This window comes from Argiope bruennichi, chromosome 3, assembly GCF_947563725.1.
Source record: "Argiope bruennichi chromosome 3, qqArgBrue1.1, whole genome shotgun sequence".
NCBI classification, from domain to species: domain Eukaryota; kingdom Metazoa; phylum Arthropoda; class Arachnida; order Araneae; family Araneidae; genus Argiope; species Argiope bruennichi.
The window spans coordinates 38,365,182-38,393,072 of record NC_079153.1 but is presented as its reverse complement, the minus strand read 5'-3'; the positions used below and the strand labels follow the sequence as shown (position 1 = coordinate 38,393,072).

Here is a 27,891-nt window from a genome sequence, read left to right as displayed (position 1 = left end):
AAGCATAAATTCTACCGTTTTCAACCGTTTATTTTAAACGATTCGTTTTATTTTCTTAGTGTTTGATGCATTTAAATTTAAACATTGTTAATTAATCGATCTGCTCATAATGAATCTAAGAAAATTTTGTTGACCAACTCTTGAGATATTACATAAATTTAAAAAGATATTCTTTAGTGCCCATTAAGTTTAAACGCTGAGTGACTCTATTTTCAGTAATCAGATTATAAAAAAATGCTTTGTTTCAGTAAAAAATATTATTATATTAATTGAAGATAAATTCTTTCCACTTTAATTTAAAGCATAAATTCTACGGGTGCTAACAGAAAATGAGAGAGATACATATTACGTTATGACTGAAGGCCTTTATAATATTATGAATGAATTATATGATAATCAAAATTTGAAGTTTTAAAATATTTTGATGAAGAAGCTATTAAAGTAGAAATTGCATAAAATATTTAATTATTAAAATTTTAACGAACATTAAGATTGGCGAACCGGCTGGTCGCCAAAGGCGGCTAGTTACTAATAAACATGCTACCGACTTTAAATCTAAGTCTTCCGAGTATTTATATAAAAGATAAAATATGGAATGCTAAATTTTACAAATATTCAAATATTTTGGCAAATAAAATAGTTACAGAAATGAGCATGTTGTACAAAAAAGGAAAATGTATTTGTCGAATTCATTTTCCTAATTTTCCTACAAAATAGTTTTATTTAAAAAATAATAAGTTTATTTCGAATTTTATTTTGAATTTACTCGTTTTTTTTCAAGAAGAAATAGGTCATTTAATCAATTTTTGAATAATTTATTTTAGTTAAATTCCTCGTTCCGTTAAAAGAAAAAAGTCGAGTTCGAAAAAAGTTTGGTTTCATACTTATGATATTTCCTGCTTACAATAATATAGTTCAAAACAATATTCTTTTTCAGGATTGTAAAAGGAATGAAAAAAGTTACATAAGCGCATTATGATTTTTAAATAAATATGAACACTTTATTTTGTTTATTTTCTTTATGTTTTATTTTCATTCCCTTACTGTACATTAGTATTTGTAGTTTTCAAAACAATGCATTTCCTGCCTTAACGCCGTCTATTCTGCATACTTTTTTTAAATATCATGTTCAGATCAAATTTCTGTTAAAGTCTAGTAAATTATTTTTAACCATTATTTATTTTAATATTCTTTAAGCACTTATATATAATTGCACAAGATCCGTGCGAAATATCCATTTGTCATTTTGCTATGGTTTATTGCCACGCATGACTGAAGAAATCTTTGGCTGATTTCAAATCTTAGAATAATTACCAAAAAAACACCGCTTGATTCCATCACAACTGTTTTAAGGAAATTATTCTATTAGTTTTACGTCACTGAATCGTCGAGTTTTCACAAAAATGGATCAAACGATTTTTTTAAAACCTGTTTTTTGAAGTATTATTAACTAAAATGAAGCATATATAATTTTTTTATGCATTGAAGCATTGCTTTGTAGGGAAAATGGAATACTTGATCATCACATTACTGGAGGTCATAAGTCTTCATACGAAACAAAAATTTGAGAAATCGGATCAGTATTTGAGACTGAGTGATTGGTTAATTTTATAAAAATTAAAAAAATATATATAGATTGCATTATTTGCAACAAAACTTTATAATTTCATTATCTCGTTCTCTTCTCCTAGAATGTCGTCATTATTTTATTATTTCAATTGCTAACGTCTATAATTCACAAGCGATACCGTTATCATAAGGGGGGGGGGGAGAATACCAAGCAAAACCACAATTATTATTATCATCATTTTTGCTTCCTTTTTATAGTCTTATTTTATGTTTTTCTGGTAATAATTTCACCAACATTCATCATATCACTGTGTAGGTGCAACTAATCTATACTTATAATAAAGCTCAATGTGTGTGTGTGTGTGTGTGTATGTGTGTGTGTTGGCGCTCTACAGGCCAGGTCATTTGACATACAGCTATCAAATTTGGTACATGTATAACTTAGAGGTCGGGAATGTGCACCTGGGGTCCCTTTTTTAAAAATTTTAATTAGAATTCTAATTATTAATTAAAAACTAACTTTCCCGCCAAAAAAATCTTCCATTTTCCCCACCGCCAACTTTTCCGCCAAAAAAATCTTCCATTTTCCCCACCGCCAAATGAGTAAGGCTTCAGTTTTTTTTTCTCCCAACAGTAATGAGGCTAGGGTTAACGTTTTTCGGCGGATTATTTCAAACGATTCTGTTTATTTTCTTAATGTTTGATGCATTTAAAATTAAACATTGTTAATTAATCCATGTTTCAGATTCATTCTGAAGTACTTTTGAATTAAAATAACACAGAATAAAGGAAATTAAAAATGTATAATATGCATAGCGTTACCCCAACTGGCGTAGAAAAATTTTCGCATTTGCGTTACTTAACTGGCGAAGAAAATTCACGCATGCGCGTTGTTCTGATTGTTGTCATGACAACCACTATCAACGGATGATTTAAGTTATTTTTAGGTTAGTTGCATGCTTTTGTAAGTAAATTGTATTTATGTTATATATTTTTTGTATATGCTTATAGTTTTAAGTACATCGTTTTTTAAGTAGTTTTTTTTAACCTGTTTTAGACCGATTATTTTAAACGATTCATTTTATTTTCTTAGTGTTTGATGCATTTAAAATTAAAGATTGTTAATGAATCTATCTGTTCATGATGAATCTGAGAAAATTTTGTTGACACATTCTTGAGATATTACATAAATTAAGAAAGATATTCTTTAGTGCCCATAAAGTTTAAACGCTCAGTGACTCTATTATCAGTAATCATATTATTAAAAAAATGCTTTGTTTCAGTAAAAAATATTATTATATTAATTGCAGATTAATCATTTACACTTTAATTTAAAGCATAAATTCTACGAGGGGTAACAGAAAATGAGAGAGATACATATCACGTTATGACTGGAGGCCTTTATAATATTATGAGTGAATTATATGACTATCAAAATTTGAAGTTTTAAAATATTTTGCTGAAGAATCTATTAAAGTTGGAATTGCATAAAATATTTAATTATTAAAATTTTAACGAACATTAAGATTGGCGAACTGGCTGGTCGCCAATGGCGGCTTGTACCTACTAAAATAATACAAGAATTGAAAAAATCCTTTCCCCTTTTCTTTCCTTTCTTTTATAAAACTTTAGAATTTTCAAAATCCGTGTCTTTTCAAAGTATGGTTTTGCAAGACATTCTCCCTTCTCCATCTGGATGCAGAATTAATTTGAAAGGTTAAATTATAAAGTATTCTTATTATTATTTTCTGTTCTGTTCCATAAGTATAATAATATATATGACACAAAAATATGCATTTTAATTTAGAGCATAAGAAAAGTATTTCTCAAATAAACAAATTTATATAATTAAGTATTATAACTTGTCAATTAATGCGACAATAATTATTTCTTGAAATATACATGTATGCATTTTTAATTGATAAAGTATGTATCCATTTAATTTTTTAATTTAATAATTTTATCACATTTATGCTTGAAAAATTTGATTCGATTTATATTTTCTAACTCCTACTAAACATAAAACTCTAATAATCTCTCTCTCTCTCTCTCATACTCTAATCTAAACATAAAATATTTAAATGATTTTACATGGTATCTTCAAATAACTATGAAATCTTATGGTTCAAAATTAAAATAAAATAATTGTAATTATTTTTTAGGCTTTTTCACTAATGACAGCGATGGCTGTAGCATTATTAGCAAATTGATTAAAAACTATTGTTTGTCACATAGTTTTAAATAAAGAATTGCAACTAACAAATAATAAATAAAGGTTGTCGATTGATACCTTCTATTTCAGCATCTATATATCAAAGATAAAGAAATCTAATCTTTTAATAGCGGATATACGAATGATATATATGCTAATATGAATTTTAAAATCGTTCCGAATTTCTTTATCATGATGAACATGAATCACGGCATGTTTCATACAAATCTAACCACAAGAAATATGATTTTATGTAAGATCATAAGCTCATTCGTGTTTGTAAAGAGACTGATATACTCAATTCACACTCTCCGGTATCAATGTTACTTTACTCTAATTTGCTCACTTTAGTAAAACTTCATGGACCGCATAAAATATAACAAAATCTAAAACAATTTCATGTTCAAGATGATAATTCGTAAAGCACGGCAAGCAAATTTGCTGTAAAAAAACCCATAAAAAATTACATTTCAAGTAAAAATTGTGTTTAATCAGAAAATAGCTTTAATATTGCTGCAATTATAAAAGGATTCTCTTTCTTCGTCGGTAAACTTATCTATAATTCGTCGTAGGATAAAAAAAAAAAGAAAAAAACACACCTAAATATTAAGTTTTAATGTATAATTTTTTTTTTATTTATTATACATTTTTCATTGCACTCAGTGCCCGGCTAGCTCAGTCGGTAGAGCACGAGACTCTTAATCTCGGGGTCGTGGGTTCGAGCCCCACGTTGGGCGTTGTTCTATTTTGTTTCATCTGCGGTCTTTAGTTGAAGATCGTGTGTTTCAAAGCAAGTTTTTTATTAAAAAAATTTTTTTTTTATTGTTTTGTAATGCTTTTCAAGCGTTATTTGCGATTTCTTTTCGGATATTTGCAGGCACCGTTAAAATATAATTTGAGCTAAAACTGATACTGCAGTTCACGCGTAAATATACTGAATATCTACTATCAAAAATAAAAAGAAAATTAACAGAGGATATCAACAATTTGCTTTACTGAGCCAAACGATATTGAAAATGATGTTCCGAATCCGACCATGTTTTTGGTAGTCCATTTTTTTTATTTTTTATTATTATTATTATTTTTTTTTAGGTTTGTGATTATGTGCGGGATGAATTTTTGGAAAATGCTGTAAAATAAGTATATTTTTTATCGAAATATATTAGTTAATTCCTGAACTAAAAAATATAAGCTAGCAAATAGCATGATATTTATAGTTTTACTTTCGCATAGTGAAGCATTAAAATAACTGTAGAATATTTCTAAATGAATAGATAATTTATTTTCTTGTTCAGGGACTTCATAACATATTGAGACATTATTATAATTATTTTATGAAAATATTGCAATCAATTTATTTTTAATTTATGAGGTTTTTCGTAAAATTTTTTTCCAAAATTTAAAATGTAGGCACATAGCATTTAAAAATATAAAGCTGTAAAAAAAATCCTGCATAATGTAAATATAAAAATCAGTGTAACTTACAAAAGAATGGAATCTCAAAAAATGGAAATATGCAAACAGTTTACGAAGGAGACAGATCAGAAATTAAGAATATTAATAAAAATTAATGCAAAAATCGACTTTTTAACATCGCCACTTATTTAAGTAATAAATGGCTACATGATGGCGCCACTGACGTTTTCCCTTGCAACTCTCTAGTTATAGCTCTGAGCAATAGATGGTGCCAGGAGCAATAGATCTTAAAAATACTCTTCGACTCAATAATTTTAAACTGATGGGTATTTATTCACAAAGCATTGTATGGGTTGAAACTTTTTTGGGAATGAACAACAATATATAAAGCAAAATATAAAATATTGAAAAAAAAAAACTTTTTTAGCGCACAAGTATGATTTTACGGAATAATGTTATTTACTTCTCTTTTCCGTAGAAATTTTATCATTCAATGCCTGGGTCAAAATCTTGTATATATTCTTAAAATGTTTCGGAACATTTAAATTAATTCTAATCAATTTTAGATAGATAGAAATTATTACATTAAATACATAGAAATGCTATATTGCTATTTAAAATTAATTTTGTCAATTTTTTTTCTATTAAATTTATTTCAAATATTTTTCTAAAAGCAATGAATTGTGTTGAAACCGAAAAATACTTCCAAGAAAGATCTTTATGGCATAGACATATTTTCTGATTTAAAAAAATAAAGTTAGATTGTTGTGCGATCTGCTTTTTGTCTAAGAGAAATTATGAAAAAATGTCTTCACCTTTTTCTTTAAACTTTCATACTGGTAGAAAACTTTAATTTTTTTTTTCTTTTTTCTTTTTCTAATAACAAAAATGGTTAATCTCAGATTGAGTAAAAATTCTCATTTGATAAATTGATCTCAAATTAATTTCTATTATGAAAATATATATTTAGAATAAAAAATTTTTTCCTATTTACAGAAACTCTTGATTTTTTTTTCTTTATTCGTCACACATATATAGCTAACAAAAAAATAAATTTAAAAAAAAATTGAAAAAAAAAAACTTTACACCTAAATATTCTATAAAACAAATGAATAAATTAATTAAATTTTATCTTTGCTCATACATTCATAACAGCTTTCTGTGTGCAAAAAAAAAAATGTTCTTTCATGAAAATTTGCTCTGATAAAGAAATTTCTTCAATGAAATAATAAATTTTTTTAGAGATAAAATTACAGTAAGCTTCTTTACATTCAAAGATTTATTTTTATATTTTAGTGCCAAAATGCCAAAGACAATTATCCTTAATACTTTTCTATATCTTGAGCTTTAAGTCATGAATGGACTTTATTTTTTGCAGAATGAAATATTCTCAAATAATGAATAATTTAGAACAATAAAAATGACTGTATGTTCTTCATCAAGATCTAAATACGATGATATTTTAATTACAAAAACGATCTACATAAACAGTTTTGATATCAAAACATGTACTCTTAACATAAGTCAAATATTAAAATGCAATTTAAAGAAGAATTTTGATTATTATATTCTAATGAATCATTTACTTCAACGCATGGTGACACCATACTTTTCCTTTCTATTTAGCCAACGATTATTTTGAAAACATGACATGTAACTTTTAATTAGAATCACTTCCTACTGGCAAACTTTATTTTTTTCATTGTATGCCTGAAATTTCATGCAGAAAAGCATCGATCTTTAACTCATCAATCAAGGACTATTTTTAGAATATAAATTTTTAACAGAATCAATCGAGGCCTGAGGAAATGATAATATTATATTATTCCTTTCTGTTAATTATTCAGCCCTATTTATTATTCTTTTCTATTAAAAACATTTGTTTTGAAATATAAAATGCTAACTTTAATTAAAAATCCCTTTCTATTGACAAAGTGTTGCTATTTTCATATTATTCCAGTGCAATCACATTCATTCAATCTTAATCAAGAACTATTTTTAGAATAAACACTAATCTTCATCTACCTCGAAATCTGTAGAGAAAATCTGAAGAGATGATGATATTGTTACAATATTTTATTATTCAGTCCAACATTTATTTGGAAATATAAAATGCAACTTGTAATTAAAATCACTTCCTACTGACAAAGTGTTGCTATTTTCATTTTGCGCCAGAACATTCACTCAAGAAATGCGTCAATCTCAAGATCATCAATCAAGAACTATTTTCTGAATAAGCATAGGTCTTTATTTAGAAATCTGAAAAGAAGGTCGCAATCATTCTTATCATTACAGCTCGCTGCATTTAATTCAAAAATGTGGCAATGCATTTATGTAAATACTGAATTAAAAAATTCTTTTTAAATCCTAACGAATAGAGAAAAATAGGAAGGATATATTGTACCAAAAATTAAACAATATATATATGATATTTTAAAATCTAAATTAAACCCTAATTAATTTCTAAAGTTTTATCTTAATTCAGTCCATATTAACTTCATTCTAAAATGTTTTCTTATTTCCTGATCCAATTCCACTTTTTTTTTATTTAATCAATGCAACAGAATCTCTATAAAAATATTTAAATCAGCGGTTCCCACGCTTCAATTGAAGGAATAAAAAATTGTCAAATTAAGAGAATTCTTTTTAAAAGGTACCTAAATTTCCTTATCCTAAATCAACACGTGTACAGAAATCCCAATCAGAATCTCACAGTATATAATCATCTGGATAAATATTTCTGCCTCTTTTTCTCTTCTTTTCGCTCTTGTATCACTTGTGAACGGACGTCAGTTTTGTCGGCGCTTTTTGTACATAAATTATGCCTCCCGGGATGGAATAAAAGCGAATTTTAAAATGACTGGTGTCTTCTCTCTTCCACCACGGAACTGTTTTAAAATGTGTTTTACATTGTGAGTGTGCGTGCGCGCGCTAGTGTATGTGTGTGTGCGTATGTTATTTTTAAAAATATGCTTTTCATATTTCATTGTTCGTCAATTATCTTAATTTGAGGAAGATGTATTCTTATATTAAGTCGTATCATAAACCCTATTTAAATATACACACACAAAATGACCTCATTTTCCAACCGAAGACAATAAAAGATGTGATCTAGTAAAGGACAAGCATGTTTTTGAAAAATGGTTAAATATTTTCAGTTTAATTGAATCACTCGATTTTTAAAATTTATGTTTCTCACAGTACTAATTAAGAATGTTTACATTTATCCAATGAATGTTCTCAGTACAACTACATTCATGACTAACCATGGATAGGAGCTAACAGTTCCCTCATTTGGATGCTCGATGATAATTAGCTTGTGATGGGATAAAAAACAAGTATGTGTTTTGAAGACTCAGCAGAATTCCAAATACTTTCCTCATAGCTCACAACTTTAAAAACTCTATTTCTCGCTATATTCGCTTTAAAGTACGTTTACATTTTCCCATTGATTGTTACCTCCATTGACGTACGATGGTAGTATGATGCCCTATATTATCTCTACATTATGTTCTAATAACTACATTCATGACTAACTATGGGCATTGGCAAATGATTGTCTCAATTGGATTTTCTACGATAGTTGATATGTGGTGGGACAAAAGACAGACATACGTTTTGAAGACTGATAAAATATTTTCAATTTGATTATATCACTCGAATTTTAAAACCTTTTTTTCTCACTATATTCATTTAAAGGTACTTTTACATTTATCCAATGTTTGTTCTCAGTAGGATGGTAGTACGATGCCTCCAAGACATTATTTTATTCTAGTTACAAACTACATTCATGACTAACTCTTTGTAGACACAAGTACTTGCCTCATTTGGATACTCTAGATATATAATATAATATGTGATATATATTTATATACAAAAAATTAAGTAAATTAAATGAATGCATAATTGATTCAGTGTTTGGTTCAGTATTTTTTATAACAACAGGTTTTCATGGATTTCACGTAATTGTAGGAAGTTTATTTTTATTTGTCATATGAGTCCGTTTAACAAAGAGTCATTTTAGAAGAAGTCATCATTTTGGAGGACAATATAATATGAATGAATATATAATTACGAGGGCATAATTCAATGAATACATAAAAACAATATCCTAGAAAATATCCAAAATATATGTATATTGAAATTTTGGGGATGCCTTAATGTTGAGAGGACCATAGTTGTTTTACTTTTTTCATAATCCGATTCTGTCCCGAATTCATTAAAGGCACATTAACTATTGGAATTTGCGTTTTTATATTTTGGTGTAAGTAACAAATCAAGATACATTTAAAAAAATACCGAAACCATAGATCCATAGATTTATGCAAATATTAAAAGTAGATTGATCCAAATTAGATAAATTGTACGGTAGGCCTTTAGTAAGAAAAAGGTAATATATATATATATACTACTACGAATTGAAGTAGTATATATATATATATATATATACTACTTTAATTCGTAGTAGATATTTTGAATAAAATTAAATTAAACAGAATCTACAAAAAATTGATTACAGCGAAGAATTGGCCTTTAGCTGAAACCTAATCATAAGGTGTTTGTCAGCAGCGGTGATGTCAGAGGAGATCCAAGAATTGCCCTGTCTCCCTGTCAGGAATGATGCCCCACCTTTCGGGACAAAAATGTTATTTTGTAGGGGAAATTTTCTTTGATTTCCTCCCATACGGGAACTTTTCTTTATTTCCCCCGAATCATTGTAATAATTACTATGTGCAGATGAATAATTTAATTCTGCACGTTGTTAAGCATAAAAGTTGACTACCATAATCACCATTATTTCAAAGACAGAAGATATCATCGCTTTTACTTAATTTTACTTCGTAAAAATCACAAGATTTAAAAATCAGCCTAGGGAATATGGGTCGTAATATTGCAAGGAAGCAAGATGCATCTGAACCGAAACTATTATTAAAAGAGCAACACTGCATTTCTGGAATTGCTGATGCATTTTACGAACTGAATACATATAAAAAAACCTGCATGCACTTAATCAGTATGAATATGTGCCGGCGTCCTGGCATAGGGGTAGCGCGTCTTCCCCGTGATCTGGGCGTTCCGGGTTCGAGTCCCGGTTTGGGCATGGTTGTTCTTCTGTTGTTCTATCTGTGAGATGTATGAATGTGCCCTCCTGTAAAAAGGGGTTGTGCAAGCGAATGAATGATGCGTGAGTGGCAAAGTCGTACTCTTAGCCCTAGTTGGCGCTGCTATAAAAAATAAGAGAGGTTCCCCTCCGGCTTAAACTGCTGTCTTCGTAACAGCGGGCTTGTCAGTGGCAAGTGCCATAAGAAACAAACAAAACAAAACAGTATGAATATGTGCATGAGAAAAAATTGCAATACATTTTGAAATGACAAAAAACCCCATGATGCTGAAAAGGCTTCCAGGTCTTATAATTTTTGGAGTGCATGATAGCAGGTTAAGAGAATTACATGTATATCACTTAGTAGCTTGATAAAATGTATTCATAATGCCTAATCCAACAGCCCTAATATCATTAGGACCTGCCCTGTTTTCACCAGGAGGTAAATTGTTATATTTTCTAATAAAACATAATAATTTTGTCTATTTGGGGATATGCCTTTTTTGCAACACTCTATTTATTTATTATAATTAAAATTTAATTTTTGGTGAAATATGAAATGCACCATTTGATATATGGTAATGAAAATAAAACTTCATTTTCTGTATATAAATATTTAAATTAAATAATTTTTCTCATGTTTAAATAAATTGCGTGTATTCAAATATTTCTATATGTAAAACCTTTGTGAAGAAGGCTGTAAGAAAAATATTTAAATGTTTTTTTAAAAATTACTGAAATATACAGAAAACACATGTTATCGTAATTCAAAGATTTTTAATTTGATTGTCAGATTCCATTTCTGTATTTTGATAGTTTCTAGGTTAAAGTTAAAATAGTTCTAGTTAAGAAAACATAATTACACAATTTGAAGCCGAGTTTGACAATGATGGATGATAGTAATAATTATTTTTAAAAAATATGTACGATCAAAATAATACGATACATAAAATAATAATAATAAAATTCTAGAGATTTTGGCAATACTTTTATTTACTCTTAATACAGCGGCCCTTCAGCTAGATGATACTTAAAAATCTGGCAAAAATTTAGGAGAGTCATTAGACCTCTTACCCTCGCCACCCCGACAGCAGGTCATGGGCGTCCGTGGGGAAGATTGCATGCACCCCCTTTCTCCCTCATCGGGTAGACAATGACCTATCGTAGGAAGAACTCAACCACCAATTTTTTTTTTGTCTGCTTGTTTCCTAACTAACCATTTCCAGCATTCAAATAAATTTCTTGTATTTAATTCAAATCAACTGTTTTTACTTGCTTTACAGGACATTAAGTTTTAAAAATTTTATTTATGTACTGAGGCTTTTCGGTTTTATGTCAGCATCTACAAATCTTTCAAAATTAAGGCGCATTTAAAAACACATGAAAAATATGTCTTAGACACAAAATCATGTAAATTCATCAAATCTTGAAATGTTAATAATCTTTTATTATTACAAAAATTTACAATGTACTAATTCTTTTGCTTTATATTCATGCATTTTTCACTCAGTTTTGGACAACCTGCTCATTCCTTCTTAGGGATTATTCCAAAGGGGACCTTTGGCGAATTAAGGAATTCCATAGCTGGCAAGTCAAAGATTTTAAAGAGCTCTAATATCGAAGCAACTGCAGCTGCCTCTTTAGCAACTGGTTCTGGATATTTCCTGATGTCATAGCGAATACTTTTACCGACGCCAAGGCCGCCTTTTTTCCAACCCCATTCTGGAACGTGGTTTATGGCAAGAGCATAACCTGTAGGCTTTCCAGCAGCAGTAGCAACACCAATCAGAATTGAAAAAATTAAACCAATTGTCTGAAAAAAATGAAAGAAGAAGTTTTTGTATTTGTCGAAATATATTAATTACAAGTATAATAAAAATACTTCAAAATTACACAAATATTACAAATAGTTTCTACAATGACTTTGTAAAATGCTAGTAAATGCCGCGCAGGATCATGCTTGTTTGATTAAATTTGCAATTATTATGCTATACTCTGTACGGAGATGATATTACTGCGTGAATATTAGAAGTTGTTCAATCAAGAGAGAATGAAACCTTATATCATACTCTGTAAGGAGTTGATATTACTATGTGAATATTAGAAATTGTTCAATCAAGAGAGAATGGAACCTTCGCATGTGTGCAGATACACATGTGATCCAAAGTCTACCAACTGTTAGTTCACAAGATCTCTTGGTAAAATAAAGGGCCAAGCCTTAACAAAGGTGCAAAGCCATTATCTTTGAAAACCAGGTCCTGCTTAGGATGTATTAGGTTATTGCAGAGCTTGCTTTGATATATTTTTTTGTCATGCAAATATATTATTAGCTTTATTAGATGAAAAAACAAACCAAAGTTTCAAAAATATAGCTTAACCGATTATAGCTATTATTCTTAATATTTACATATATGCCCATACACATTCACACACAAATGCACACAGTCATTTCCACAAATCCCTACCCTTGGCCCGGATACTATATCTTAGAGTATAAAATTGTTCAGAAATTAATTTATAACTAATTACAATATATTACAAATTAGTTTAGGAATTTTACCAAAAAATTAGCAAAATTCGCATTAAGAACTTAACGTATATAAGCTCATATATTTTTCTCATCTATCAAATTTTCTTTAATCATTCTACAGAGTTTTCATAAATGAATATCCCAGCTTTGCAGGGCTGTTAAAAAAACGAAGTGCAATATTGTTGTTCATTGGAAATAAAAAATAATATTTGAAAGTTTAAGTTCAATTCTGTTATAAGTATTGAAGTAGTGAACTTCTCCAGAAACATGAAGGACATCGAAGCAGTCCGATAATTCACCCCAGAATGTTTTCGGCATGCCTGGAGTGAAGCTTTGGGAGGCTGCCGACGTGAGTGTGACGATAGTCGATCTTTTCTTCTTTTTCCTAAAGCTACACCAAACAGCAGGTGTTTTTTTCTCTTCTACCAACTGACGATAATAAACGTAAAACACGCAAATCTGTAGTCTTTCAGAGCGTTACACCAGACATGCTGGAAAAAAGTGTGAAACTATCGTATCGCCTTGACATCCTTTGTGTTCCTGGAGGGGCTCACATTAAACTTTCAATTATTATAATTTTTTAATTTTGATGAATAACAAGGTTGTACTTTGTTTTTTTTTTAGAAAGCTCTACAAAGTTTGAGTATTCAGTTATGAGTAGTGTGCATAAAAACACTGATTTTTCAGCAATCATTATAAAACAGTGTCAGTGTCCTCCTCAAATTTTTCTCTTATGTTCTCGGATAAATTTGTCATGCCAGAGAACGCCTTATATGGCATTGGTGTACAATAGTTACAAAATATTAATTTTTGGTGCGAATTTAGTGTTTTTACTGAATTTAGCGTGTCATCATTGGCGAGTTATTTGGCGATGAATCCCTGACATATAGTTAATAGCATCCAAAAATAGGATTTATCTTTTCAATACTTTTTTACCCACAGATGGAAACAAAAATTTGATACAAAACTGCACTTGTAGTCACAAAATTCCATACCAAATTTCATATGTTCAAACCCCTCCGTTGAATAATCGCGTTTGTTTGTTTTTGAAAGTCAGCCCACAATTGGATTTGGTTCAAACTTTGAAAGATGTCTATATTATAGATGTTAAATCTGTGTACCGAATTTTATCTATCTAGCTCAGATCGTTTTGTAATTATTATGCTGACTTATATTCGAACAGCCTAACAGCCGGATTCCACTAAACACATTTTGCTGAAAATTTTACAAAAATCTGTAAATTTGATTAAAAGGCCGTATACCAAATTTCAATTATCTAGCTGGAAGCATTTTTGTGTTATCTTTATCTCAGACAGGTAGACAACAGACGGACATTTTCCAAAAATGTGTTTTTCGAACTCAGAGAAATCTAAAATGTGTGCATTCGTCAAAATCTCGAGTTCGAATTTTTAGACGGTTATTATACTACCTCTATACTAAATATACGAGAAAGTAAAAAAGTATCAAATGAACTACAGAAAATATAATTTTGATAAAATAAATCAATTATAAAAAAAGGTGCTATGAAGTATTTAACTATTAGAATGCTGTTTTGAAATGGATTTCTTAATACCGAATCATTGTCAGATGACGAAACCTATGACAGTTTCAACAGTTTCCTCCAAAAGCCTTTATGCCTAATTGCATGTCGAATTGATGTTTTCGTTAACATTGCTTAGGAAAATAAGTCTCAAATTAGAAACATGCTTGTTTTTTAATATTATTTAAAACATTTGAAACAGTATCAATCATTCTACAATCTAGTATCCTGAAGCGGTTTATACATTATTCGTACTTATTTCAGTTTCGGATGCTTCATGCTCAAAAGCCTTGCATTTGAACGCTATAACAATATCGTTTAAAGTAGATTTTAACATTCTATTTTGATGCTACTGTAATGTTATTTTGAGAAGAACTACATAATTTCAAATGAATGCATAATTCATGAGGCATAATTTAATGCAAATCTTGAGTTGAAACATCATTTTTGTTATTTTTTTCAATATTATTTATGGCAATTGAAGAAGTATCCTACCGTCTATCGAAAAAATATTCTAAAGCGGTTTTTACACTATCCTAAGTATTCTTATTTCCATTTCGGATACTTCATGCTTAAAGGTTCCTGAACTTTAGCGCTATAACAGTATAGTTTAAAGTAGCTTTTAAAATTCAATTTTGAAGCTAATAGAATGCTATTTATCGATGAACTGCATAATTTGAAGCCGTGGTCAGATATCGAAGCGATTTAATCTGTATTCTGAAATAATGCTACACATTTCCGAATTGTTTCCGAAGCGTGGCTCAGGTTGAAATGTTCAATTTTGCCTTCTTACTTTTTCGTATACATAGTATAGAGAAAATGTAACAGTGGTTAAAAAATTTGAACACGAGATTTGGACAAATCTCCACGTTTTAGATCTTTCCTGAATTCGAAAAACTCATTTTTGGAAAATGTCTATCAGTCCGTCTGTGCCAAGGAAAACTCATAACTGCTTGGAGCTAGACAGATGAAATTTGGTATACGGTCTTTAAGCCGAATTTATAGATTTCTATCAAACTTGGAGCAAAATCTGTTCAGAGGAAGTCTATTTGTTGGCATCTTCGATTATAAGTTAATACAATAACTACAAAGCGAAATGATTTTGACAGATAAAATTCGGAACGCAGAATTAGCATCTATCCTTTACACACCAATAGAATTTTGAGCTAAATCCAACAAGGGTTTGATTTTCTGTCCGTCTGTACTTTTAGAAACATGTAAACACGATAATTCAAAAACCGTTTTATTTAAATACATCAAATATGGCATGCGATTTTGTGGATACAAGTGTAGTTTTGGGTCAAATTTTTACCTTAATCAAGTTGGAAAAACGCATCTAAAACTTAAATTCGAATTTCGGATGCGCCGTGGTGGCCTGGTGGTAAGGTCTCGGCTTGTGAGCCTTACGGATTCAGGTTCGAGACTCCATTCCGCCGAAGAACCGACGTGCAAGGGGGTCTATTGCGCGATAAATCCGTCAGGGCCAAACGTCCTCCTGTTGGTGTGGTATGGTGTGGAGAGGGGGGTGCCAGCTCAGGTGTCGCCTTCGTCATCTGACCGCGTTTCAAAATTACGAGGTTCGTCCCAATTTAGCCCTAGTGTTGCTTTAAACGGGATGTTAATATAGCTAACTAACTAACTCGATTTTCGGATACTATTAACTGTACACCAGGGATTACTCGCCAATTATGTCACGATGGATTCAATAAAAATGCTAAATTCATGCCAAAGTTTAATGCTTTGTAATTTTTGTTAGCCAATGTAATGCAATGCGTTATTTGAGATTTAATCTCTTATTATGGTATTTCTTTTATCTACAATTTAACACTTTTATTAGAGAATAAGCGAGAAAGTTTTGTGAAGAACACTCAGGATGGTTATAATATTATTTATAATGGTCAAGTTAATATATATCCCCTCCCTCACTCGTTATTTAAAATGCAAAATCAGTGTTACTAATTAGTGTTAGTATTAGAAATAAGTTATACAAATCAACTTATATTCATAACAATAATATTGTATTTGTTTGTATCCAAAGAAACTAGGTATTTATTTTTTTATCAGCTTAATTATTTTATATAGCTCAGTTTATTTACATTTCATGTTTTTAAACACTTCATTAATATTCAACTTAATTAAAAATTCTTTGTTTTACAAAGATGTAGGCACGTTTTTTACAACGATGGTCGCCCTTCAAAATGAAATAAAAAATAATTTTTTTGATGCCGCCTTAAAAGAAATTTAAAAGAGCCATTGGTCTTTTTTCTTAGAATGTTTCTAAGGTCATCTTTAAAAACAATTGAAAGGAGGGGATGATAAATGGTCATCCGAGGTCCGAAGAGTCATGGGCGTTGGTACACTTTGAGTCATCTCATTGAGCGTGGAGAAGCTAATTATTCAAATGAAACTTTGTCGTACCAGTGTGCTCAATGCCATTACCATTAAGGATGATCCATTTTCTTTTAAATGCTTCATTAGAAAAAAAAATTGTTTTCCTCAAACGGAAATTGTTTTTTAATTTTTTTAAACACATTCATTACATTTCATTATCTAAATGAAAAAGCAATGCTAAAGAAGAAATCTAATTATAATGTTTAATGCATGTTGAGAAAATGTCTTGTGACTATTCTCAGGAATAAGAGGGAGACGTTATGACGTGGGTTGCTCAAAAAATAAAAATAAAAATGTATCACTTTTATTGTATTTTATTATGCAGAGGGCATACCTAAGAAATAAATGCAATTATAGAATTAAATTAATGGTTTATGAAAATGTCTTATAATTATTCATAGAAACTTGTGTCTACTTTATGGCTAAAAACCGTTAAATTGTTTCTTTTGTAACTTCTTAAAGGATTTATCAAACTTTGAAAAAAAAAATATTCACTCCATCCAAATAGGAAAATTTCTGTTTATAAAAAGTGAATTGCGTTATATACGTATGTCTGTTTTTAGCTTTGTGTTATATATGGGACCGGCTTTGCGGAAATGAGAGACAATTCTTTAAAAATGATTTTATAATTCGAAATAGCTTTTGAATTAACGCTATATAATAAATTCAAGCTTTGTTTTACGTATTTTCGAAAATTTTTCTCATATCGTCTTATTTAGCCACTTTCCCGATTTTTAATGAGTTTTTTTAAAGTTGGTTGAAAGATTTTTTTAACTTACTTTCTCGTACACGAATTATAGAAGGAGAAAGTATAGTAATAGTAAAAAAAAATTACTTTCTTGTATATGAATTATAGATTGAGAAAGTTTAATAATAGTAAAAAATATTACTTTCTTGTATACGAATTATAGATTGAGAAAGTTTAGTAACAGTAAAAAATATTACTTTCTTGTATACGATTTATAGAAAGAGAAAGTATAGTAATAGTAAAAAATATTACTTTCTTGAACACGAATTATAGAAGGAGAGAGTATAGTAATAGTAAAAGATATTACTTTCTCGTATACGAATTATAGAAGCAGAAAGTATAGTAATAGTAAAAAAAATACTTTCTCGTATACGAATAATAGAAAGAGAAAGTATAGTAATAGTCAAAAAAATTACTTACTCGTATACGAATTATAGAAGCAGAAAGTATAGTAATAGTAAAAAATATTACTTTCTTGTATACGAATTATAGAAGCAGAAAGTATAGTAATAGTAAAAAAATATTACTTACTCGTATACGAATTATAGAAGTAGAAAGTATAGTAATTGTAAAAAATATTACTTTCTTGTACACGAATCATAGAAGGGGAGAGTATAGTAATAGTAAAAAATATTACTTTCTTGTACACGAATCATAGAAGGAGAGAGTATAGTAATAGTAAAAGATATTACTTTCTCGTATACGAATTATAGAAGCAGAAAGTATAGTAATTGTAAAAAATATTACTTTCTCGTATACGAATTATAGAAGCAGAAAGTATAGTAATTGTAAAAAATATTACTTTCTCGTATACGAATTATAGAAGCAGAAAGTATAGTAATTGTAAAAAATATTACTTTCTCGTATACGAATTATAGAAGGAGAAAGTATAGTAATTGTAAAAAATATTACTTTCTCGTATACGAATTATAGAAGGAGAAAGTATAGTAATTGTAAAAAATATTACTTTCTCGTATACGAATTATAGAAGGAGAAAGTATAGTAATTGTAAAAAATATTACTTTCTCGTATACGAATTATAGAAGCAGAAAGTATAGTAATTGTAAAAAATATTACTTTCTCGTATACGAATTATAGAAGCAGAAAGTATAGTAATTGTAAAAAATATTACTTTCTCGTATACGAATTATAGAAGGAGAAAGTATAGTAATTGTAAAAAATATTACTTTCTCGTATACGAATTATAGAAGGAGAAAGTATAGTAATTGTAAAAAATATTACTTTCTCGTATACGAATTATAGAAGCAGAAAGTATAGTAATTGTAAAAAATATTACTTTCTCGTATACGAATTATAGAAGCAGAAAGTATAGTAATTGTAAAAAATATTACTTTCTCGTATACGAATTATAGAAGGAGAAAGTATAGTAATTGTAAAAAATATTACTTTCTCGTATACGAATTATAGAAGGAGAAAGTATAGCAATAGTGAAAAAAAGTTAGAACACGAGATTTGACGTATCTCCAGAGTTCAGACCTTCTTGAATCAGAATAATACTTTTTTTTGGAACATGACAATTTATCTGTTTATGAACATGGTCACTAAAAACGCTTTGAGCAAAATAAATGAAATTTGGTATATAGTCTGTACTAAAAATTTGTTGACTTTCTTCAATTTTTGAATTAAACCCATTCAGAGGAAGTCTTTCTCTCTGGCAGTCCGAATATAAGTTATCACAACATAGCAGCCAAACGAAGAAAACTAGATGGATAAAATTTAGTTCACAGATATAATATCTGAAGTGTAGATATATATATAAAGTTTGAAATATATACATATCAGTCGTATGCATCAAATTATGTATTCTATCTCCTTTGCAATTTTATGACAGTGGAGAAATAACAATTGTTACCAGAAGGTTGTTGCACTATCATTCGGATACTGCAAAATATTCATCTTCAGATTTTAAAATAAAAAGATTCATTCAGATTTTAAACAACAATTTTATTAGCAGCTCTCATTTTCAAAGCTCAGTCGTACCGGCATAAAAATGGAATTATTTATTTTTTCGCTATCCTCGTGTCTGAATTGCTGGCACAAATTCAAAGGCAGGCACGTGCGTGGAGAAATAGGCTTCAACATAAGTGTGTCTTCCAGTTCAGCAAAAAATTATTGGATTAATCATATCTTATTAATGTCTCATTTCACATTTTAGGAGAGATAATAATGAAACAAAATGAAGCGCATAGCAAACAGAAATATGCTTGACTTCTAAAATAGTATGAATTAAATGTCTATTAAAATTTTAAATTTATAAATAGTTTGCAAAACAAACAAGACCGATCTCAGAATAAAATATTTAATTGAAAATTTTCGAAACACATAATCACAACGAAGCAGCTGATGTTCATAGGCGGCTAGTATTATAATAAAATTCAATACCATAACAATATAAACTAAACACACTAGCCAGAGAAAATGATGGATGGTCCAGGAAACAGACTAACTTCTACATTGTGTAAATTAGACTTTGTGTAGCTGAGGCCGTAAGGTGATAATTAAGTGCTTAATACAATTACATGCAATTTTTTTTACTTATGTTTTTATTCGTTGAAGAAATTCAGTCATTAAATGGATTCAAAGCTCTGTTGGTTGGAAAAAAATTATATGTTGAAGATATCCAACAAAAAACATTCTTGACGTTTCAATTGGATTTAATGATGGCTGCTTGTTAAAAGATTTATAAGGGATTGCAAACGTATAAATCAATTTGGCCATCATTCAATCTCAGAAGTACTTTCTGGTCAACCTAGAATAATAGAATAGAATTGGTAACACGAGAGCTTGTTTTGACACTGACGGCCACACCTGTGACACATTTATTCGCCGAAACCCTCGATAATGTTCGGAAAAAAATTCCTTTCACGCAACTCCATTTGTAGACAATCCATTACAATCGCAATCACGACATTATGTCCGTTTTGTGTCAGCTCTTTCAGACCAAAATCCCTGGCAGTTTTCACAACGTCAAAGTTTTTGTGAAAAAGTGATAAGAATACTGAAGTGATGAGTTACACAAAACATATAAATCTATATATACAAAATAAAACTTGTTTTTCAGAAAAGTTTTTAGAAATTTTCGATGAAATAGTTTTTTACGTCTCGTATTTTGTCTTTATTACTTATTCGTTTAATTGAATCAGACAATAATTAATTATTTCATAATTTTCCATTTAAATATAAAGCTAAGTACAATTTGACAAAATTTCTATCTTCAAGATACAGTTTGATGTCAACTTTACTCGGCGATATTCCTTAAGCAAATTTAATTAGCTGTCAAATGCAGTTGATTATTTTCTGCTTTTTGCATGGTATTTGCATATTAGTCACATAGCAATAAAAATATCCTCAAAAATATCATGCTTATTACAGTCATCGAGTAATCAGCAAGAACAATCGCCAAGATGTCTTGATAGTCATATTTAAACTCTGACTGTTTCGCCAATGACCGTATTAACCGTACGTTAGTGCAGTTGTGGTGGGATAGGCACCTCACTTCATTATGCAACGGAATGCATCCTTACAATCTCCTGGCATATGAAAAAACCATCACCAAGCCATGAACAGGAATGGCTGAAAAGAGTCGCCAGCAACTTCCTTTCCAGGCAAAAAATCCACAGTATAATCACATTTATAAGTAAAAATAGAGATCTATTCCTGCCTCCATAGCTTTCAACATCAAGTCTCATACCAAAAAAGACTAAGGGAAAAAACAAGCACTGCAGTCTCCTGTCACACATTTCAATCAATCAGAGATTGTCTTCATTTCTATTTCTCAAATTATTTTCTATCTGATTTTTTAACTGCATCCTGATCTACTATATCATAAAAAATAAGTGAACATAGATTATATGTATATTTTTACACATTTTATCTCTCAGCACTATATTTCTAAGTTTATTACTACAAATTATATTTTTAAGTTGAAAAATTATGTAAACGGTCTCATCATAATATAATTTCTTAAATAATTGTAAATTCTGTATATAGTTATTTTTGTTTCGTTTTCTTACTGTAAATATTTTGATAATTAAATAAAATTCCCGTAACATGCCCACCAAACCATTAAGTGACCAGAATAGTCACGGATACGGGGGTATGAGACGGCGTTCTGTTCTGTCTGGCGCAGTATGATCAGGTATGGCTTTTGCGCCGCTAAACCTCACAATCCATCCATCCATCCGCCAATGATATTCATTTAAGCCGAAAGTATATCAATGACATACAATGAACACAGAAGTGCCTTTTGTTTAAAACCAAGTGATATTTTATTATTAATTCAATATAATACTTGTTATGAAGCTAAATGTACTTTCAATATCAATTGTATTTTTAAAAATAAAAAACGATAAAAATGTAAAAATGGCATTTCTCATTATATCGCATGGAAAACGAAAGTTCAATTTCTATATTCTTCAGGAAGAACGATTCATAAATGATATTAAAAATACTATTGAAGTTAAGTATTCAAGTTCTAAAAGCAATGTTTTCCTTAAAAATGTATTACGAGAGGTGTTCCAAAAAAAGTTTACAAGCAGCAGCATTTGGAAAGTAGAAATTATGGATGGGAATATTGTGATCCAGAGCGGAGACAGATGGCCCTAGTCGTCTTAGACCGGTCGTTCGAGCAGATAGTGTTAGCTCTGAGACCCTGATACAGCGACAGTAATGGCAAGACGTCTAGAGAAGTGGTCTCGCACAGAGGTACGAGGCATGATACGATTTCTACGAGCCAAGAATGTGTCCCCTTCGGACATTCACAGACAAATCGCTGAAGTGTACGGGGGCGAAGTAATGAGTAGATAACAGGTGGCGAAATGGCGTTATTCTTTTGAGGAGGGCCGATAGATTGCTGAAAACGTTTAGGTGGGAACTCTGGAGCCACCCTACATACAGCCCCGATTTGGCTCCCAGTGACTATTTTCTTTTCCCGGTATTGAAGAAACACTTATCCTAAACAGGGTTCATATCAGACGGTGATGTTCAAAAAGGTGCAGAAAACTGGCTCAATAGCCAGGGACCTGATTATTACCAAGACGGGTTAAACAAATTGATCGAGCGGAGTGATAAATGCCTCAACAGGTTTGGTGATTATGTAGAGAAGTGACCGCAACAAATGTCTCTTAATTACCATATGTATCCTGTGTCTACTGTTGATGAAGCATATTTCCTTTGCCTTGTAAACATTTTTTGGATCACCCCTCGAATATGCGTCTTTGGAATGAAATACAAAATATGTGTACAAAAGCAAATATCAGTATGCCCCATTATGGTTACAGAATCTTTAATTGAAGTTTTATTGTTTTGGCATTTATAGATCAGGAATGCCATATAACATGTTACTGGTAGAGAAAAACCAAGCTCTAGGAATACTCTAGAGTTGAAAGAGTTCATAATATCTGTGAAATGCTTACCCAAATGCTTATTACCGAAAGTTCGAGAAACCCAAGGATCATTGCTTCTGTATCAAACTAACCAAATATTACATATAGTGTGACATTATTTTTGGGACCTGGGTATTTATCGCATGAAATAAAAAAAAAGTAAACTGATATTTTAAACAAATAAACTTGTATCGGTTAGTTATTTAATAATAATCTCAATAAAATAATTGCATCAAATATTGCAACCATATTAATAGCAAAAATGTTTTGTTTTACAAACATTTTTTTATGAATAATTTGGAGCATTTATTGTCTGAGATTCGAAAGAAGTTTCTTTATTTTAGAGGATTACATATTTTCATGCTGGTATAATATGATATTTTCAAATAAGCAGTTTTCATGATATTCGGCTATAGTTTGGAAACTACCGGGTCTTTAGTAATCCAAAATCCGCAACTTGACCAACAACGAATCCAACAACTTGATAAAATTCACTTGCTCTTAAAAGGCTTACAGCTTAACTTTTGAAATATACTCAGAGTAAGTTTTAATAAAAAAAAATAGGAAATAATCATAATTAGATTTCTAAAAAAGATATTTTCAATGCAATTTAAGGAATTAATCTGGAACAAAATTATTTTTGGGAAATTTCAGAGAACTGTTTTTAAAAAGATTTGAAATTTAACTATTGTCTTGGGCATTTTGGAATTCGTTTCCTATTTAACTCCTCTCAAATTTCCTCAAATCAAAATTTTCATCATAAAAGTATTTTTTAAACCTGGTAAATAAATGAAATTTCTTTTTAATGTAGAATATTTTATCAAAAATTTCCTTTTAAGAAATGTCGAATGAATTCAATCTTTTAATTTCACTATGTTTTTGACACATAATGCAAAATTCTAAAATAATATCCTTTAAAAAAATAGGATTTCCTTTTATTCTGTGGAATCAGTTTGAGCCAGAAAACTTCATTCGGTTTCAAACACATAATATATGATTCCATTTGGGAAAAGTAAAGCCTTCGTAGAGTTTTACAGCTCTCAAATGTTTTACAAATGTTTTAATGTTCGTTAATTTTTCGTTCGAAATATCATTAAGTAAAGCAGTTTTAAAAGAAAATCACCTTTTGCTTTATTTATAAGAAAGTCATATCAATTTTGTAAACATTAAAATTGCATTCCTGAGGTGTTGTGTCTTTTATTTGTAACATTTATTTAAAAACTTCTTAACTTAGGACCGAACTCTATTCTGCCATACATTATTCCATCGGATTATATTTTTCAATACCATATTAATTCAAAGATGTATAAAAATTGTACGAAAAACACAGAAACAGTATATGTACGCAACCAGCCCCGAGATTTCCCAGCCTAATGCTAATGCTTTCATGGTAATTTGAAGATCAGACTTCATGGCAAAACAATGAAGTGAACGCAAAATAATCTCCTATCAAGCAGCAGCACATAAAAGATACAATCCCACACAGAGACCACCCACAAAGAGATACAATCAGACATCAGTATTTAGGCAATCCGTACAACATTATTTTATACCCACCGGGAAGCGAGAAACTGCTTACTTATGCGACAACTTTTCATCCTCATATCCGAGATACCTCTCCAATGGGATAATATATGTACGCTTAATTATCCTTTATTATATGAAAAATATAATATGTAACAGCATGCATCATAAAAGGAACTAAATTTACCCATTATTTAACAATTTTTTTAATATTATAATTTACAAGTTCTAAGTTAGAGACAAGGGGAATACCATTAAAAATTTTAAAACCCTGCAAACATAATTTAATATACATATGTTTTTATTTATATTTTATTTCAAAGAAATCCATTTTTAAAAAGAATAAAATTTCTGGAAAGATTATTTAGTTTAATTCTCATGATGATTGCTTATAAGTTCTTTTTTTAAGAAAACGTAATGAATGCTTCATTTAATTTTTTAGGAACTAAACAAAAAGAATTAAAAATAGTATTGTCAGAAATATACATTTTTCACGGTATTACACATTTTATTAGATGCAAAGTCTGATAACTTTCACCAATTATTTTTAATCTGTTATTATCATGACAATAAAAGATTAACGTGCGAACTTACGCACGATTAACGTGCGAACTTACGATTAAGATACAAATCTACGTATTAATATAATAGAATTGACAAAACTTGTTGAGATTAAAGTAAATAAAAGCAATTAAAATGCTTAAAAAAGCAAAATGTTTTTAAGCAATTCTAATCAATTTTATTTGTTCTAATCTATACTTATAATAAAGCTCAATGTGTGTGTGTGTGTGTGTTGGCGCTCTACAGGCCAGGTCATTTGACATACAGCTATCAAATTTGGTACATGTATACCTTAGAGGTCGGGAATGTGCACCTGGGGTCCCTTTTTTGAAATTTTAATTATTAATTAAAAACTAACTTTCCTGCCAAAAAAATCTTCCATTTTCCCCACCGCCAAATGAGTAAGGATTCAGTTTCTTTTTTCTCCCAACAGTAATAAGTCTAGGGTTAACATTTTTCGGCGGATTATTTCAAACGATTCTGTTTATTTTCTTAATGTTTTATGCATTTAAAATTAAACATTGTTAATTAATCCATGTATCAGATTCATTCTGAAGTACTTTTGAATTAAAATAAAACAGAATAAAGGAAATTAAAAATGTCTAATCTGCATAGCGTTACCCCAACTGGCGTAGAAAAATTCACGCATTTGCGTACCGTAAGTGGCGAAGAAAATTCACGCATGCGCATTTTGATTGTTGCCATGACAACAGTTATCAACGGATGATTTAAATTATTTTTAGGTTAGTTGCATGCTTTTGTAAGTAAATTGTATTTATGTTAGTTATATATTTTTTAAATATACTTATAGTTTTAAGTACATCGTTTTTTAAGTAGTTTTTTTTAACCTGTTTTCAATTATTCAAATTATTTTTAGGTTAGTTGCATGCTTTTTGTAATTAAATTGTATTTATGTTAATTATATATTTTTTTGTATATGCTTATAGTTTTAAGTACATCGTTTTTTAAGTAGTTTTTTTAAACCTGTTTTCGACCGATTATTTTAAACGATTCATTTTATTTTCTTAGTGTTTGATGCATTTAAAATTAAACATTGTTAATTAATAGATCTGTTCCTGATGAATCTGAGAAAATTTTGTTGACAAATTCTTGAGATATTACATAAATTAAGAAAGATATTCTTTAGTGCCCATTAAACGCTCAGTGACTCTATTATCAGTAATCATATTATTAAAAAAATGCTTTGTTTCAGTAAAAAATATTAATTTAAAGCATAAATTCTACAAGGGGTAACAGAAAATTAGAGAGATACATATCACGTTATGACTGAAGGCCTTTATAATATTATGAGTGAATTATATGACTATCAAAATTTGAAGTTTTAAAATATTTTGCTGAAAAATCTATTAAAGTTGGAATTGCGTAAAATATTTAATGGTACGACCGGAGTTTAACCCCCTGCTTGGCGAAATTTTTAAAAATCGTCAACAACGGCCTTGTGAAATGTTCAAAAGCAAAGGAGCAGATGTTCAATCATAGTGCATAATAACGATTGCCAGCTTTGGCGCGTTACAGCAACTTGGCGAAGAAGGGGGTTAAACTCCGGTTCAAGCTATTTAATTATTAAAATTTAAACGAACATTAAGATTGGCGAACCGGCTGGTCGCCAAAGGCGGCTAGTTATTAATACAATCTTATAGATAATATTTAAACAGTTAATGAAAACGATTTGAAAACGGAACAGAAACACAAACGGATCTTTCTTTTCATTTCATTGAATTATTTTTCTTTTTAATTTTGTGAATTTCAATCATGCTGCTTTTATTTATAGATGTTGATTCTTCATTTCTTATTTTGCACTCTCAGCATAGTTATAAAAGAAACTCGCCATGTTGCAAATCAAATATTCGAAAACAATCAAAATATATCTATGAATTCTTTATGAATATTGTGCTTACTTTAATTCAGCGCTTATAGATGCTAATTTAAGAACAAAATGAAAATAATTAAAAATATCTAATTATCATCTTTGCAGTATTTTATAAATTTGTGATTTATAATCTGTTATATTTCATTAATTCATCTTTAATTTCAATTATTTGCTTTAATCTAATTCAATACAATTAATAATATAAAGCTTACCGATATTTTAGCCATGGTATTCCATCAAAATGTGAAAGTATCCACAAAGTACGTTATTTTGAGAATTGTCAAATAATGCGGCTGCTTTTATAAAATAAAGGAGATAAATTGCTCAAGCTTAAGGTTAAGTTGCAACATTTTATGGTCTAAGGTTAATTTTCGTAACTCAGATCGAAAAATTGTTTTCGACTTTAAAAGACAGAAATATAAAATCGGAGTTTTGATATTGTATGTGGCAAATAAAGTTTATGTGTGCAATGCATAATAAGCAGCAAATAAGCGAAAAATAAGGCAATTGATTCTAAATTTATGTGTGGCCAGTTCTGAAGTTTCGCTCTGTTTCTTCCTCGTAGCTTTCTACTAGTGTTGGTAACAACATCAAAACAAATTATACTCCTGAAAAAGAAAAAAGAAAAAAAAAGCAATTTTTGGACATTTTATTTTGAAGGTCAGTTTTGAATATTAAAGGTTAAAAAAATAAATCCTATACTTTTTTTAAATACTAAATGATGAGGAATGAGTTTTCAAACTTTTCGAGCTTTCATTATGAGAAAGACTTATAATAAAATAAAAATGAAACTATTATAAAATTACAATCTTAATGAAATTTTCAAGAAATGTAAGTAAATTCCTTTATTTTTTTTAAAAAAAATTATCAGTTTATCATACAAAAAAATTTATTAATTATGCTGTTTGTGTTGTTGCAGATAAATCAAAGCCGAATTACAACCCTGAATTTCCTAGATATCTTAGATGGTCTGCATGACTGTTACCACGACAATAGAGGGCGA

At 29.5% G+C, this 27,891-nt stretch overlaps 1 protein-coding gene and 1 non-coding gene across 2 annotated transcripts; one reads left to right on the top strand and one right to left on the bottom strand.

Annotated features, from left to right (window-relative positions):
* The first annotated feature begins 4,445 nt into the window (after positions 1-4,445).
* Trnak-cuu (transfer RNA lysine (anticodon CUU)) lies at positions 4,446-4,518 on the top strand. Its single transcript has one exon. It is a non-coding gene; the product is annotated as a tRNA-Lys (tRNA).
* A 7,206-nt stretch (positions 4,519-11,724) lies between these two features.
* Positions 11,725-27,229, bottom strand: LOC129964157 (uncharacterized). The gene is made up of 2 exons (XM_056078867.1): positions 27,101-27,229; positions 11,725-12,111 (listed from the first exon to the last, which is right to left on the bottom strand). Exons 1-2 carry the CDS (start codon positions 27,113-27,115, stop codon positions 11,824-11,826), a joined length of 303 nt encoding a protein of 100 aa, XP_055934842.1. The 5' UTR covers positions 27,116-27,229; the 3' UTR covers positions 11,725-11,823.
* Positions 27,230-27,891: the final 662 nt, after the last annotated feature.